At 41.1% G+C, this 15,249-nt stretch overlaps 1 protein-coding gene across 1 annotated transcript in view; it reads left to right on the top strand.

Moving 5' to 3' along the window:
* The window catches only part of LOC115027758 (glutamate receptor ionotropic, NMDA 3B-like), a 53,225-nt gene extending 40,136 nt beyond the window's left edge, over positions 1-13,089 (top strand). Inside the window, exons 9-12 of the mRNA XM_029461243.1 lie at positions 5,704-5,855; positions 7,033-7,197; positions 8,586-8,653; positions 9,438-13,089. Of these exons, the coding sequence (XP_029317103.1) occupies positions 5,704-5,855; positions 7,033-7,197; positions 8,586-8,653; positions 9,438-10,413 (1,361 nt within the window). The 3' untranslated portion in view covers positions 10,414-13,089. The remainder of the gene's footprint in view (positions 1-5,703; positions 5,856-7,032; positions 7,198-8,585; positions 8,654-9,437) is intronic.
* The last annotated feature ends 2,160 nt before the right edge of the window (positions 13,090-15,249 follow it).

The following is a 15,249-nucleotide window of genomic DNA, read 5'->3' as shown; positions in this document are numbered from 1 at the left end:
GTTGAGCACAAGAAGGAGATAGAGGGCTTTCATTTGCCCACTGCCAGTTTGCGCCTTTCTGCACAGCGAGTGATAAAAGAGGCAGCCAACAGAGTCTCCTAATCAAGACAAACCTTCACCCCAAGCAGATGGAGTGAGGGAGGGGGAGGAAGGGACAGAGAGAGAGAGAGAGAGAGAAAGGATGGAGTGGGGGGGGGGGGAGAAAAAAAGAGATTGTGTGTTATTTGGTCCATATGAGGATGCAGGGAGGATTTATAGAGCGGTTTGTGGTAGGGAGATACAGGGAGCCAGAGGAATTGGGACTGTGGACACGCTGCAGGCGAGGTGCTGCCGCGAGGTGCTGCCGCCGAAATCTTCAGGCTACTTAAGTGGCGAGAGATGCGGACGTCGCTGTGCGTCTGTTTTCACTGAGTGCTGTTGGGAGATGTTTACGACAGCCTAGACACACCCCATTAACAATATTGCCATCGAACACGCAGACACTGGCTGATTCTTTTTATGTGTGTGTGTGTGTGTACGTGTGTACGTGTGTACGTGTGTGCATAAGTGTTCTACACAAGCTCAGTGAAGCAGGACACAGCCCGTCTGAAGATCAAAATGAGGCTGGCAGAAGAGTTTGTTGTTGGGATGAGACTGTTGTTGGTCAGGCAGCTCACGTCTGGCAGGAGTGACGTAAGGACGCCTTGTGTGTGTGTGTGTGTGTGTGTGTGTGTGTGTGTGTGTGTGTGTGTGCGTGTATGTGTGTGCAAGCCATTTTCCAAGTATAAACATCAAACAATATGTGTGTTTCAACTTTCCTAACTGTGGGGGTTTGTCACATTGCTCTGTCTAAAGAAATAGTAAACGGCAAATCTTTCAGTTTTGGATTGTTGATCAGACAAAACATGCAATATTAAGACGTCACCTCGGGATGGACGCCAAGTGTATTGAATTACAGACTGTATCAAATCAAAATGTACTCACATGTTTAATAAATATCGGCTGTATAAACTGACAGTGTATTTGCATTTGTAGTTTAAAGTAAATCTGGTCATTTATTCTAATATGATAAAAAATCTTTAATATAGATTTTGTCCATATCCTCCGAGCCTTAAACGTACTATATAAAACTGCTTTATCACTGTTTTAATCATTACTGTTTTGGTTGGGGGGGGGGGGCTCTGACGTGTTTGACGTTTCTAGCTTCGAGTCAGACGTCAATAACAGAAATAAAAGAAAAACATTTAATGATGAAATAATCTCTTTTTAGAACTACATTACAAAACATAAAAGAAAGCAGAGCTCAGGGGCGAAGAAGTCATAAAAAAAAGTAATAAGATAATAATTTCAAAAGTTATGAAATATCATAAGTTCTTTCCTCGGAAAACACTTTTGATCTGTATTTCAAAATAAGGTATTAAACATTTATTTATTACCAGCCTATATAAAGTGTTTCGGAATAAAAACTTGATGTGCACAGATGTGTGTGTCTGTGAGCGAGGGAGTAGGTATGTGGGGGGGGGGGGGGGGGGGGGACTGTAGTGACAGCGGTGGGACTTGTGATGGAATATGTGGATGCCTGGGGGAAAGAATCAAAACAAATGACAAGTGGCTGCCCACTTGTATTCCACTATTTGACTGAGTGCTCTAAAGAAACGCGGATGGAGATAGGCTGATGACAGAAAAATGCTGTCTGTCTACTGGAAGGGAAAAAAGAAAGAGGAAGGAGACAAAGCAACGGACTCGGGGAGATAAAGAGAAGAATGGAGTGAAGCAGAAACTGAACGAAATTGAAGGGATGTCAGAGATAAGGAGCGGACTAACAGAGGAAGAGACTAGCGGCTATGGTGGGAGAGAAATGACCTCGCGCGGGAGGGAAGAGGAGAAGGAAGAGAGGAAGAAAATGAGGAGGGAAGGGAAGTCAAAGGGAGGGAAGCTTAGACAGTCTTTGTCATGTAGGAAGCAGAGTGTGACAGTTATGTGAACCTTAGCTATTCTCTGTTTCTGTCCGTAAACCTCCCATCAAGCTCACACACCTTGACAGCCAACACACACACACACACACACACACACACACACACACATAACTCAGTCAAAAACAGCTGCCAAGTCCATGACAATCACGCATACACATCAAAGCGCCGTTGGCATGACACTGCAGCACAGATGAAATGAAACAAACAACCCCAGGAGGTCTTGTATGGCAATAAATCTCTGTGAGGGTCTTTTGATTTCTCATCTGAGGGACGTTTTCCTCTCATGTCGTACCTGCAGAAATGTGCGATGTAATGCTAAACAGATGCAGTTACATCTGGGAGGGGACTTTTTTGTTGTTGCTTTCAAGTTGCAATGACACATGAGGGTGCTACTTTTGAAATGAAAAGCACCTGAATAGCAGTGGGGAAAGTGCTTAAATGTGTTGCTTAATTAAAAATATTGCGGTTGTATAATTTTGTTGCTGTATGTTTTATGGCCGTGTCTAGTCTCATCAGTGCTCACACTGCCAGCGTTTACTTTTAACAAGAGGGAAGTGAGGAAGTCCGAGGCAATGGCAATCAAATGTTGGTGAAACTATTTCTACAAATTAAGCACAGATGAATATTTAATGCGCTATAACAATGATTTGCATTACTGATTGCATAATTAAAAAGTCTTTGAAGCTATTAAGAACTGGGTTTGAAGTCTAATCGCACGTAATATTTATTGCATGTAAACATCACAATGCAAGAGGAATCAATAACTGCAGCCGTCACTCCCACGCAACAAACATTTGGGGCGTTCAATTTACATTTTTTTGGGTCACGACTAAACTCAAACTCAAAAGTAATAAGTTAAAGTTATCCAACAAATACAAATGCTGCCTGTTGCATAAATACAAGTGTTAAGTTTAGGCTCGCTGCCAATTTCAAAAAATAATTTGTAGATTTTGTGGGATTTGTTGAAAATTCACACAATAATGCTTTGACAGGGGCTTCTTTTGTAGAAATAAAGGCTTTTAAAAAAATATTTTTGGAAGTTATGTATCAATTCAGAACCTTGGAAGATAAAGATCTCAATTTTTTACGTGAATTGATTTTTTTTTCCCCGCCAACCCGAAAAAATTATTTCATATTTCCCACTGATATTTGAAGCAAAGTCTCGCAACGCTTGGAATTTGTACTCAAATATAATTCTGAATCGTGCTTGTTATCTATACACTTTGAAACCAAACTTAAACTTCAACAACGATCCACAATTCAACAGTGTTAACAAAAGGAACACCATCGTAAGAGGAACCAAAGATCCACTCAAGAGCTCTAATGTCAGCCTGTCGTTGAGTCTTGTATCTGTCGCTGGAGGAGATGATTGAGAAGTGAGCGTGGAGTGGAGTGGACGCTCTGCGCCATCGAGGAGCGTAAGAGTTGTGCAACTGAGGAACGGGGTGATGAAGTCAGGGTAGGTGAGAGTCAGGAGGTCCAATTATTTCACGATGCTGTGTGGGTGAGTGTTATGGAATCTGGAAGTGTGTTGACGAAGCAGAATCCTTAACTAGAGGACGATTCTCTCGTTACACGCTCAGATTTTCTGTAAGTTATAAAAACTGCCAGTAAAATAAAATAATAAAAATGTGTCAAACAACCTCTTGATATTCTCCAGGCAGCTCTGGCTGAAATCACAAATGGAAATGTAGTCAAGTAACAAATTAAAAAATAACCAAGCATGCAGGAAAAAACATTATTTATTTTTTTAAACATTAATTGAAGATGACTTCATGGAGCATTGGTGTACAGGTGAGAAAAGAGATATTTAAGGAAACCTCCACAAAATATTATGTGGATTAATTATGTTATACAAATTACCAGTGAAGTCTTTAATACTGAAATGGAGAATAAACTTGTAACTTTGGAGGATTTGTTCTTTGTAAAGAAGGTTGAATCGTCATACAGAGTGCAGGAAGTCTGGGGGAGGAAAGAACACTCTATGTGTAAAGATTCACACAGTTGCAGGTGTTAGATAGACACAAGAATGCCATTGTACACTTGTTAGAACATTCTGTTCGTTAATGATGACCTTCAGTCGAGCTTCAGGCGGGGAACGGCGAATGCCTACCTAAAATACAATCGAGTGTAAAGTTGCTTATCTGTGAGAAGCCGCAGGAAGAATATCGTGAGAATACAAATACAGTCAGACAGAAGTTCATGGAAACATGTACCAAGCCGTAAAAGATTTAACACAGACGTATGAAATGTACCATTACCGTTACTTAACATAAAAAATACATGACTTGACATTTCTTAGCCTAAATGTTGAGTCACTTTTCATAAAACACGCTGGTGCTGGACCAACTGATAAGTAATTTATATTACACAAAAACATGAGTGCACAACATGGTTCAGGGCGGCTGTGGCTCAGGAGGTAGAGTGGTCGTCCTGTGGTCGGCGGTTCGATCCCCAGTCCTGCAGTCAGCATGTTGAAGTGTCCTTGGGCAAGATACTGAACCCCAAATTGCTCGCGATGGCCAACGATGTGCTGAGTGTGTGTGTGTGAATGGTTATCACTACTAATGAGCTGATGTGCACCTTGTATGGTAGCCTCTGACTCTGTGTGACTGTGTGTGAATGACATGTGTTGTAAAGCGCTTTGAGTGATTGTAAAGATTGGAAAAGCGCTATATCAAAGCAGTCCATTTACCATATAGCCCAACGCCGCCTGTAAGGAGCACAGGCGGGTAAAATATGAGCATATTTGCGCCCTATCTACTGAAGAGTCGCTACAACCCAGGAGACCACTTGAAGTCAGCCCACAAACTCCAACAGATGTGGGGTGCTGGAAAAGGGATCAAGCATGGGGCATGACAATTTGTCATTTTATCTTGTGAAGTGTTTCAATAATGTGTTACAACTCTAGTCTGAGTGTAGGATGATTCACAAAGCTCCCCCAGTAGTTTGACAGTGTGTACAGCATCCTGCGTGATGCTCAGATGTTGACATTGATCCCAGAAGTCTATCTCAAACCTAGTCACTAATCCATCTTTTTCTCTCCCGATACCAATTCCAATACCCCAACTCAAGGTACCGATCAGATACCAGTGCTCTCTTTTTAACCATGTAAAGATTGGTAAGCCTCACAAGCATGGGAACTCTTTGCACTCCATTTTATGGAAGGTTAAATGAGGCCAGCGATTGCTGTGGCGCTAACTGAGGTGGCAGCCAGCTGTGATTAAATGTATCTGAAAGCGGAAACACTGAATTTTTTATAATGACACTGACAAAGAAACTGTATTTAATGTGGATGGGTCACATCTGGCCAATATCCCATCCACTTAATAAGGAAAATGTTGGCGCGGTGCCAATCAGACATCACTTTTGCAAGTCTTGCTGATCATAAAAGACGGCCGCCTGATATGTTTCCTCTACACGAGGGACACCTCTTATTAGCTTTAGTGGTTTTGCGCTTTGTTTCACTACTACATCAGAAAAAAGCCCAGGGCATTGTAGTTGCATATGCACTGTACCTGCAGGAAAAGTGTTGCTTCTGATTCCAACTGAAGCCTGTAATCCTAGAAATTTCCTTTTTCCAGCGGGCATCTGCCCTTTGGCTAATCTCACCGGGCTGACTGTGGTTTCTTACGCACGTTAGACATTATGTTATATTCTCTTCCTCAGGTATGTTCTCTCAGATTCTGTTACCTGTAACATATGTATTTACGCCTGTGTGTGTGTGTGTGTGTGTTTCCTCTTTCAGGCTACGGTATCGGCCTGCCCCAGGGCTCTCCTTTAACCCGTAATGTGTCAGAGTTTGTGAGTCGCTACAAGTCTGACGGCTTCATGGACATGCTACATGACAAATGGTATAAGGTGGTACCCTGCGGGAAGCGAGTCTTTGCCGTCACTGAGGTAAGTCATTGGTGGGAGAGTGTGTTCATGTATTGTGTACGTGTACGGTGTGTAAAGCGAAGCCCTCGGCCACTGTACTCCTATAAATGAGTCTCCCTTTGGGACACGGACAGGATTGCCTGCCAGCTAAGCACACACACACACACACACACACACCGACAGACACTTTCACATACACACACACAGACCAGGACGTACAATCACATAAAGGCCTATTTACTGACCTTAACCAGAGTTACAGGCACGTACCACGTCAATACTTATTTGTGTCTTATGTGTGTTTTGACAGAGAACTCAGTTCTTAAAGAACTAAGGATCTCTAGACACAGCGTATCTGTATCTATATCTCTTGTTTGTGAATTGCAAAGCTATTCAATTCCCTTTGGCCATCCTTTTTAAATCCTACTTCAAAGTTGAATCATATTATAGCAACAAACGCAATTACACAGTCATAGGTTTCTCCAGTGAAATGAAAACCTCAACTTCACCCTGCATCAGGAAGTTATTACTTTTCATCCCAAGATAGTGGACTTCTCTCCAACAATGTGGGCGTTAGTGCGATCTCGCCCTCCGGATTGGGAGCAAAAGGAGGTCAGTGTTGTCGCTGATGAATTTGTCGAGTCAGCATAGGGCTAATTGCCATCGGAGGTAATACAGAAATGAGCTGGGTGAAGGAAACATGATTAGAGAGTATTGGAAAAGCTCTCCACTGTCTCTTCCACTTCCTCCAGGCCCGTGAAATCCTCATAAGAGATAGACATCCTGTCAATGGGAGTGTGGGTGAACCAAATAGGAACAAACTTCTCTTCAATTAACCATCGTCTCTTTTTTTACCGTCTCCCTTGGAACTGCTGTTCCTTCCCATTACTCTCACTTTTGCTTCCCCCTCAGCTCTTTGTGATTTTCTCTTCTCCACGTAATTTTCTTTCCAAACATGTATTTTACGCCGCTGCCCTCTTCACTTTGTTTCTTTTCTTATGGGCGTACACAGACAAACTAGATGCACAACAGCAGAATATCAATTGCATATTCACAAAAAAGTGGCCTCAATGGTAATTATGTAAATACAAATCATCAATCTCTGTATTTTCCTCTGCGTCGGCTTAAGTCTTTACTAATCTGTAGACTCCCCCAACTCTCCCCCCCCGTCTTTCTTTTCTCCATCGCCCCCCCTCAGACTCTACAGATGGGGATCCAGCACTTTTCAGGCCTGTTTGTGCTGCTGTGTATGGGCGTGTGTGGAGCCTTGCTGACCTTGGCAGGTGAACACACCTTCTATCACCTGGTCATCCCCCACCTCCGACGCAAACACACTCTGCAGTACTGGCTGCACACCAGCCAGGTGAGTAAATACATCCTGTACGGATGCATGCACACACACACACACACACACACACACACACACACACACACACACACACACACACACACACACACACTCGCAAAGTCGCTCATGCACACACACAGAAAAGACTCACAAAGAGCAACTGTAATCTTCAGTGTTACTCACGTGTATGAACACGTTCTTATAAGAAAAGTCACTTACACACACACACACACACACACACACACACACACACACACACACACACACACACACACACACACACACACACACACACACACACACAGTGGGTTAGACTCCCTTACCCCCTGGAGTTAGCACGTGTCTTGTAGGTAACCTACGCCCTCTACTGTTGGAAACTTATAAGAACAGCCAAGAATAAGACAAATTCCCCTTAAAAGTGAGCTGAATGCGATTGTGTTTAATAGGACAGATTTCATATAAACAGTTTGAACTTAAAGCTTAATTTATTTCTAAATAAGTACTTTGTCAATTAGCTAATTAATTATTTAATTGTGCTCTGTAAAGTTACTTAAACCGTTTGAATTAATTAGCTAATTAAGTAAAAAGTTATTAAACGTTTCCCTTCGGCATTGTTTTATTCATTGTTTGTTCTTCTTCAGTCTGAGGCAATTCATTTATAAACATCTTAAGTAAATGTACCGAAATATGCTTTATTTAACAACTTGGATTCTAATCTGATATAAATAGATACAAAGGAAATGAAAATGAATAAAAGAGATCCGTAGAAGCTTATTTTCTTTAGAGGATGGGTGTCTTTATGACGATCTGCATCACAGCAAACACAAATTGGGGATTTAAAGGTCATATTTTGTTTTTTTTATGAAGGTCTAGCCATTACCAAATGAGGTGCCTGTAGCAATATGTTTGAGTGAATAATGGATATCAACACTGCTCACATTTGTTTGCTACATGCTTGGAAAAGGGCAACCAGTCTTTAGCATTCATCCCAAACCTCACAGTTATCTGAGACGTCTGAGTCCCTGAAGATCATCCCTACCTCCAGTGAAAGTCTTTTCCCTCAGATATATCCAGACATCAGGAAGAATTCGAGTCAGGTTAGGTTTGGAGATATATTTTTTGCAGTCTAACCAAAGCACTTGGGTACTTGAACCAAGAAGGGCTTAAGCAACTGATACCATAACCTCTATTAAACCTCTGAATCTTCACTCATTTAAGGAAATTATTCCAGAGGAGCGCCACAGCAGAATTCGGGAGAGTATCTGTCAATAACATTCTGCACGACTAAGTAAAATAATACATCTGAGCAATTCAAATTCATCATCTCTCCTGGTCTGCTTCAGAGCTGAGGTGATAACACATTTCACATTACTAATCAGTCTTTTCTTCTTCTCTACTCGCAGAAGATTCACAGAGCCCTCCACACCACATACGAGGATGTTGGGAAGGAGCTGACCGACCTTGACCAAAAGTACATGACTTCATCTGCATATACTCACTACTCACTGTTTGAAACAGCGAGAAGAAGACAGTTCAAATACATCAATACTTTGTTTCAGAACTATTACATTTAACAAAGTTAAAGAAGTGTTTTCAAATTTCACTTTCTTGTTGCGAGTGCAGAGTGAAGAAACTAGACTTTATTACAATTCTTAAAGGGACAGTTTGAGAAAGTTAGATGAGAAGCTGCTCTCATGTCTGTACAGTAAACATTCATCTACAGCTAGCTAGATAGCTTAGCTAAGCATAAAGACTGGAAACAAGGAAACAGCTAGCCTGGCTCTGTGTTAAGATAATACAATCTGCCTGCCAGCACTTCTCTTAATTAAACAAACCAGATATAATGTGTTATATCTGGTTTGTTTAATCTGTTCACAGCTGCCGACAGCTTCATATTTACCGTACAGACTGTTATCGATCTTTTTTATCTAACTCTGCAAGACAGAAAATAAGCATATTTCCCCAAATGTCAAACTGTTAAGTTATATGTTAAGACGGAGATTCCCTGCAGTGACATCCTCATGTTTATTTATTTAAATATAACCAAAACAGAAAGATTCTTATCAAGACGAAACAAGTGATATTAACATGATGTAAGTCAGGTAGTACTGCTACGTGTGCACTTGATAATCCCTACAGTACATTGACAGTATATGTTTTGTGATTGCAGTCTGCTTGTTGGAAAATGTCAACTGTTGTACAGTATATCTCACTGGATATATGCCTTTTGCTGTGATCTTCCTCTCTTTCACTAGCCCCTCCTCTTGTATCTCAGAGAACTGCACCCTACACAGGAAGCATCATCAGCCTTCTCCCCCATCTCCTCCCACATCCCTCCCTGCTTCCACCACAGCTGGAGACACCTGCAACTCCTCGCCAACCAATGAGCCCAAGGAGAAACGTGTGCACTTTGACCTGGAAACCCTGCACAGCTACCGCCTGCGCACACACACCGCCTCAGTGCGCGGCAGGCCCGGGATGGTCGGCCGTCCTGGGCTCGGCTTAGGAGGGTGGGGGATGGGCACCCTGGGAGGTTTTACATCCCCTCCGCAGATTAGCCTCCATGCCAACGGGGGGCCTGTCTCTTCACTGGCTTCCACGGGCTTGGTGCTCTCTCCCCTGGGGAGCAGGGCTGCTCAGACGAGCCTGTGGGAGGGGGAGCTCCAGGACCTGCAGGGGAAGATCGAGACGTTCCGCACTCAGCTGAGAGACGCTCTGGCCAGGAGAGCAGAGATCCAGAGCAGCCTGGAGAGAGAGAGGAGCGGACTTGTACGCAGGGATACCAGTCTGGAGAGGGAAAGGGACAGACAGAGGATACAAACTATTAACACAGACAGAAGTAGCTCCACTCAGCCCAAACTCCCTGAGAGAGACAGGACCAGCCAATTGCAAACCCTGAATAATCAACAGACAGGGAGGGCTAACCAATCAGGCGGTCCTGTCCCTCTGGAGCCCGAGAGAAGCAGCCAATTAAACACAGTTAACAGTTTGGACAGAGGGAGAGCCAACCAGATACGCGCTGTTAATACTTTGACGGGAGAAAGGACTGTCCAATCACGTACTTCCACCAGTTTGGAGCGAAGTCGAGTCAACCAACCAGGTGCTGGAAACATAGCTGTCCAATCACGGAACACTTCTAGCCTGGACAGACAGATGGTGAACCTATCACGCACTCTGAGCGCTTTGGAGAGGACAAAAGCCAACCAATCGAGCGTAAGCAGCGGGACTTGATTTTCTTTCTGAAGCCGCTGGTGTGTCGTAGTGCAGTTGGTACTTGCAAAGCCGTGGGAAGATGGCTTTGTTGGAATGGGTCAAGTTTAGGGGATCCTTGCAGAAAATGACAGCATATGTTAGCTCACACCATTACTTACTGAAACCTAATATTTTCACCGTCCACACTCGCTTAAAATTACAACTAAAACACTTTAACTGCAATCAAAGAACTAGTAACAAATCTACATTGTCCATGAAATCATAAACAGGCAATGCAATCTAGTGGAATGAAAGCCAATATAATTTCAGCAAAATCTCAGTATACTTTCAGAAGAACCGGATCAGAAAAACTGGGATTAGCCGCCGACTACATGGGTAATCTGGCTCTGCTAAATCCACTGAGGACCCAGTGGGAGAAACCAATCAACAGCTGAATACAAATATGGCCCATTACACTGGTTAAAGAGGCCGACAAGCACAAGAGCATAGAAACATCTAAATTAACCCAATCTAGAAAGAAGAAAACACAAACGAAACTATTTGTTGACCCAGATGTTGAATGTGCATTTTCAGAGAGTGAGTAGCAGGAGATGAAGAATATATTTCAAGTAATTCAAGTAATAATTTCCCAAAAATGTGAACGATAAAGGAAGAAACTGTGAAGAAAGAGTGGAACAGCCCTAAATAATGCATCTAAAATACCTTGTATACCCGCCATCAAAACTACAACACTATTTCAAAAAACAGATATTTTTATAGCTAAATCTCACCCTCGTAAAATGCGTCAAAACTAAAAAGGTTGTTTTGCAAACTGAGCCGTCACCAATCAGACACTTTGAGATGGTAATTTTCCTCTGTGATTTCATGGGCCCTGGATAAAACAGGATACTAAGGCAGGACAATGCACAATAATGGAGAACGGTCTGTTCTACCGTCTGCGTTTGAATGGATTCATACCATTTAGATCCAAATACACACCTTAAACGCACTTTATGGGTTTAGTAAATCAAGGTAACATGTCATTTAAATAGTTTTGTCCACATTGTTGCCTTGTGTTGTTATGGGTAAAACATAGGTCAACAAATGCCTCTTCACATACAGTATCTCGCAAAGGGTAACTGCTGTGTTACGTATAGTATTAACTAGTAATGAGGGGTATAACTCAGCTTGTGAAAACAGTAGTTCTGTAGCCTTCTGTGTCTCTGAAATGAGCTTTAAGTCTGAGAAAATGACCTCTGATGACAAATAATCATTTGGAGAACACACCTTTTTAAGAACTTTAAGTATAAAGGTCGTGAGGTAAATTGGGTTTCGCCTCCTCCACATCAAGTGTAATAAAAAGACGCTATTGGGAAATGTAGGATCCAGCGTTTTTGACCCATCTTATAATAAATGTCAAGTCTCTTGTTAGTCCAACAACTTCATGGAAGGAGAATACTAAATCACTGCCGTACCCCTTTAATTAAAATCCCAGCCCTTTCTTGTATAGGGAGTTTTTTCTGGGTAGAAAAACGCGGCTGACCCAACTTAATACTTGCTGGACTACATTAACATTTAATGTGTCCATCAGTAGCTGCAGCAGCAGGGGTCAGGGTTGCAAGGGTTATTCGGGTGTCAGTGTTTCCATTTTCCAAAGTGCTGTAGCTGACATACTTTCAAAGATGGTGGCTCTTTATATATCTCCTTGGTAATAACTTAACAATCCGACGTTGTGTTCACATGGAGCAATTTTAAGCTACGGAATAAAATTACAATCTCAAAGTAATTACACTGAACCTTTTAAATCATCAATCCAAATCCCCCAAACAGCTCAAGACAGTTGCATATCTGTATTAAGTGTCGTCAATTTGGAATTGATTTGTTCATCCTATTCATTACTGAAGGAACTTATCCTGAGGCCAATTTTACGCTCAGTCAGTGACTGTTTTGCGCATGAATTCACACTAATAACAATTGACTAGCTCCCTGCAGATCTGAGTGAGACATCCTGTGTTTTTTGTTTCTTTTTATCATTATTAATCATTCAAATAGATGTACACTGTTTCCGCATAATAGTTTTTGCTTTCCTACTAAAACAAAGTGAAGTTTCATGTCAATGATGAAGAGAGAAGGCTCTTCAGAGATTGGACTCTGTCAGTTATTCAGTCAACCACCAGGGGGCGCTGCATCCCTGCTTCCCGCGGCTATGGACAATGGAGAGTTTATGGATTGAGGTTTATTCCAACAAAACCACTTAAATAAGATGAAAAAGGTGCATTTTGTGCTGTTTTTCCTCATGCAACGGCAGAGGACCATGGGAAATAAGGCCTTTATGAAATCACTCCAGCACTATACAACTATAATATTGTGATGCTCAATCTTGTGCGAGAACACTTTTAAACAATGTGTTGGGGATTTCACTGGCCCACAGGTCTGAGACACAGACGCTGATATTAGTGAAGCAGAACTTTTATGATGGTACTGATGTACATTTAAACGTTTCAAACTTTGCTGTGGTGTGAAGTGGTTGTGTTCACATGCCATGGTGTCTATGAGGAAAAATATATATATTTTAAGTCTTTAAAAGAGAAAGAGCTTGTGGTACTTGATATTTAAACAAATACTTTTAAATTAACCCCTTATAAAAAAAAATTGTATCAGCATATTATTGAATTTTATCATAATGATCATTCTCATGTTTTGAAATAAAACATTTATATACTTATTTACTCGTATTATCTCGTATTTTCAGTGTGAACTGCAGAAAGCTGTCCCTAAGCTTTGACCTTCTTGGATAATTTAAAGGATAACACGCTGTAAGTGAACACAATGAGCACATTGTCCAAATCCCATCATTACATTTTACCCCCCCCCATCAAACCCATTTAAAATCCATAAAATCCATAGTGTCGTTGCATATGTGTACATTCATTAAATCAAATGTTGTTTTAATGATTTTGCAGATAGACTTTCATCCAAAATTGTCAAGGCCACTTCATACGTGAGTACAAAAAACACAAATGTCCCACAAATGACACTGGCATAAAAGTCAAAAGCGTCGATATGAAATGTTTTAAGCACATATTAAACTGCCGTGTGGCTCAATGTGCACGATCATCTCAGTTCATCAACAGTGCTTAAACACAGCAGCTGCACAAACAGTAGCTTTTATACTGGATGAGCTTTGATTGGTAACGAGTAACAGGTGTGAGAGGGGCAAGTCCCAGTGAGGTGTGATTAGGTTCTTAAAGGGACAGGATGCCTTTTTGCTGACAATTTATTCATATATAAATAGGCATAAGTAATAATAATAATAATAATAATAATAATAATGATTAAACGGACAATGTGTCCATATTCATATCCTTATGGAATGGAATGAGAAAATAACATTTCCCTATATATGTAATATATGTTTTGTTTTTTTGACATTTTGGTACATTTTATTAGAATTATCTTAAATTTCAAGATGGATTATTTTCTTTCTTTTTTAATGCATTTAGTTTTTCATACACAAAATGACAAAATGTTAAATGCTTGTGAGTGACAGTCATGTTAAAGTGGTGCAATAGAAGAAAATGACATGCAATATAAAGCATTTACAAGCATTCAGCTTAGTCATATTCCACATGTTGCTGCAAACACTTGCCCTTCAGGTCAGAATATAAAAAATAAAATAAATAATCTCATTCAGAAAACAGCAGTAAGGGCATCAGGTGTTATAGTTACGTCCGTCAGAGTATTGAAAAGAGTTTACCTGTATAATGTAGCTTCAAAAGGTCAAAGTCTCTGCTCCACACTAATGCTTTAGGATGCATCGCCTTGCACGATAAAGGAAGTTGTAGCAGCTCAAAAGCAAAGCCAGCTTTAAAGATCTGCCACTATCTCTTGCAATTTTAGTTAAAAAGAAATATGACCATACGGTTAAATACTCCTGTACAGTGGTGCAATACAATCCCGAAAACATCAACTCTATTAAGTTATCTGTCTCGAATAAGTAAATCTACACCCACTTTAACAAAGTGTTACCACAGAGTACTAAAGCAATTGATCTATGTGGATGATTATAGTGACTCTGTAAGCCTTCAATCAATTGCTTTATAACATTATAACTTATTATCCATCCTATAAAGTGATATCTACTATAATCTACTTTAGACACAAGTCCAGTCAAAGTCAAACGTGGGATTGCAGCACAAAAAGTGAGATTAGCATCGTATGTGTTGTTGCTTTGTTCCTGAAGCCACTTAGGAGGCTGTGTAAGCACTACTCCACCTGAGGGTGTCATGGCGTTGTTTAACTTGTCATGTAATGACAGCATTCAACCACACAGAGGCACCTGAACCTAACCCCCTCGCTTGCATGAGTGTAGCGTTTGGAGTGGATATACCTACAGAGAATAACATTATGGATATTTTACTTAGAGTGTGTGACTGAGACATGCGTTCATTTTCAATCGTTTTATCTAAAAGATAGCGAGGCGTGTGTGTGTGTGTGTGTGTGTGCGTCTCATGTATATTTGCTAGTCAGTCACACACCAGTCACCCCATGAAGCGATGGCCTACATAACATGTAAGAGAGCAAATCACTGTTACACATTGCATCTGATCTAATAGTCTTGTATTTCATATTACAGTGGATTTGTTTTCTTAACCATATAATCATTGTCACATTAACACTTTGTTCAAATACCATTTACTATCTAACACTGAAGAGTGAGCGCTTAAATCAAACGTGACACTTTGGTGAAGGAAGAATAAAAATTGATGGCACAAAATATAGTTCTTCAGTACAGATGAGAGCTAACAGCGTGTGGGATGTTTGAAGAGGATGAGAGAGAGAGAGACAGATGTAGCATGCTGATGATTTAGCGCG

The sequence above is a fragment of the Cottoperca gobio genome, chromosome 22, assembly GCF_900634415.1.
Source record: "Cottoperca gobio chromosome 22, fCotGob3.1, whole genome shotgun sequence".
In the NCBI taxonomy this organism is placed as follows: domain Eukaryota; kingdom Metazoa; phylum Chordata; class Actinopteri; order Perciformes; family Bovichtidae; genus Cottoperca; species Cottoperca gobio.
The sequence above is the reverse complement of the archived record's forward strand: the minus strand, read 5'-3'. Positions and strand labels throughout refer to the sequence as shown.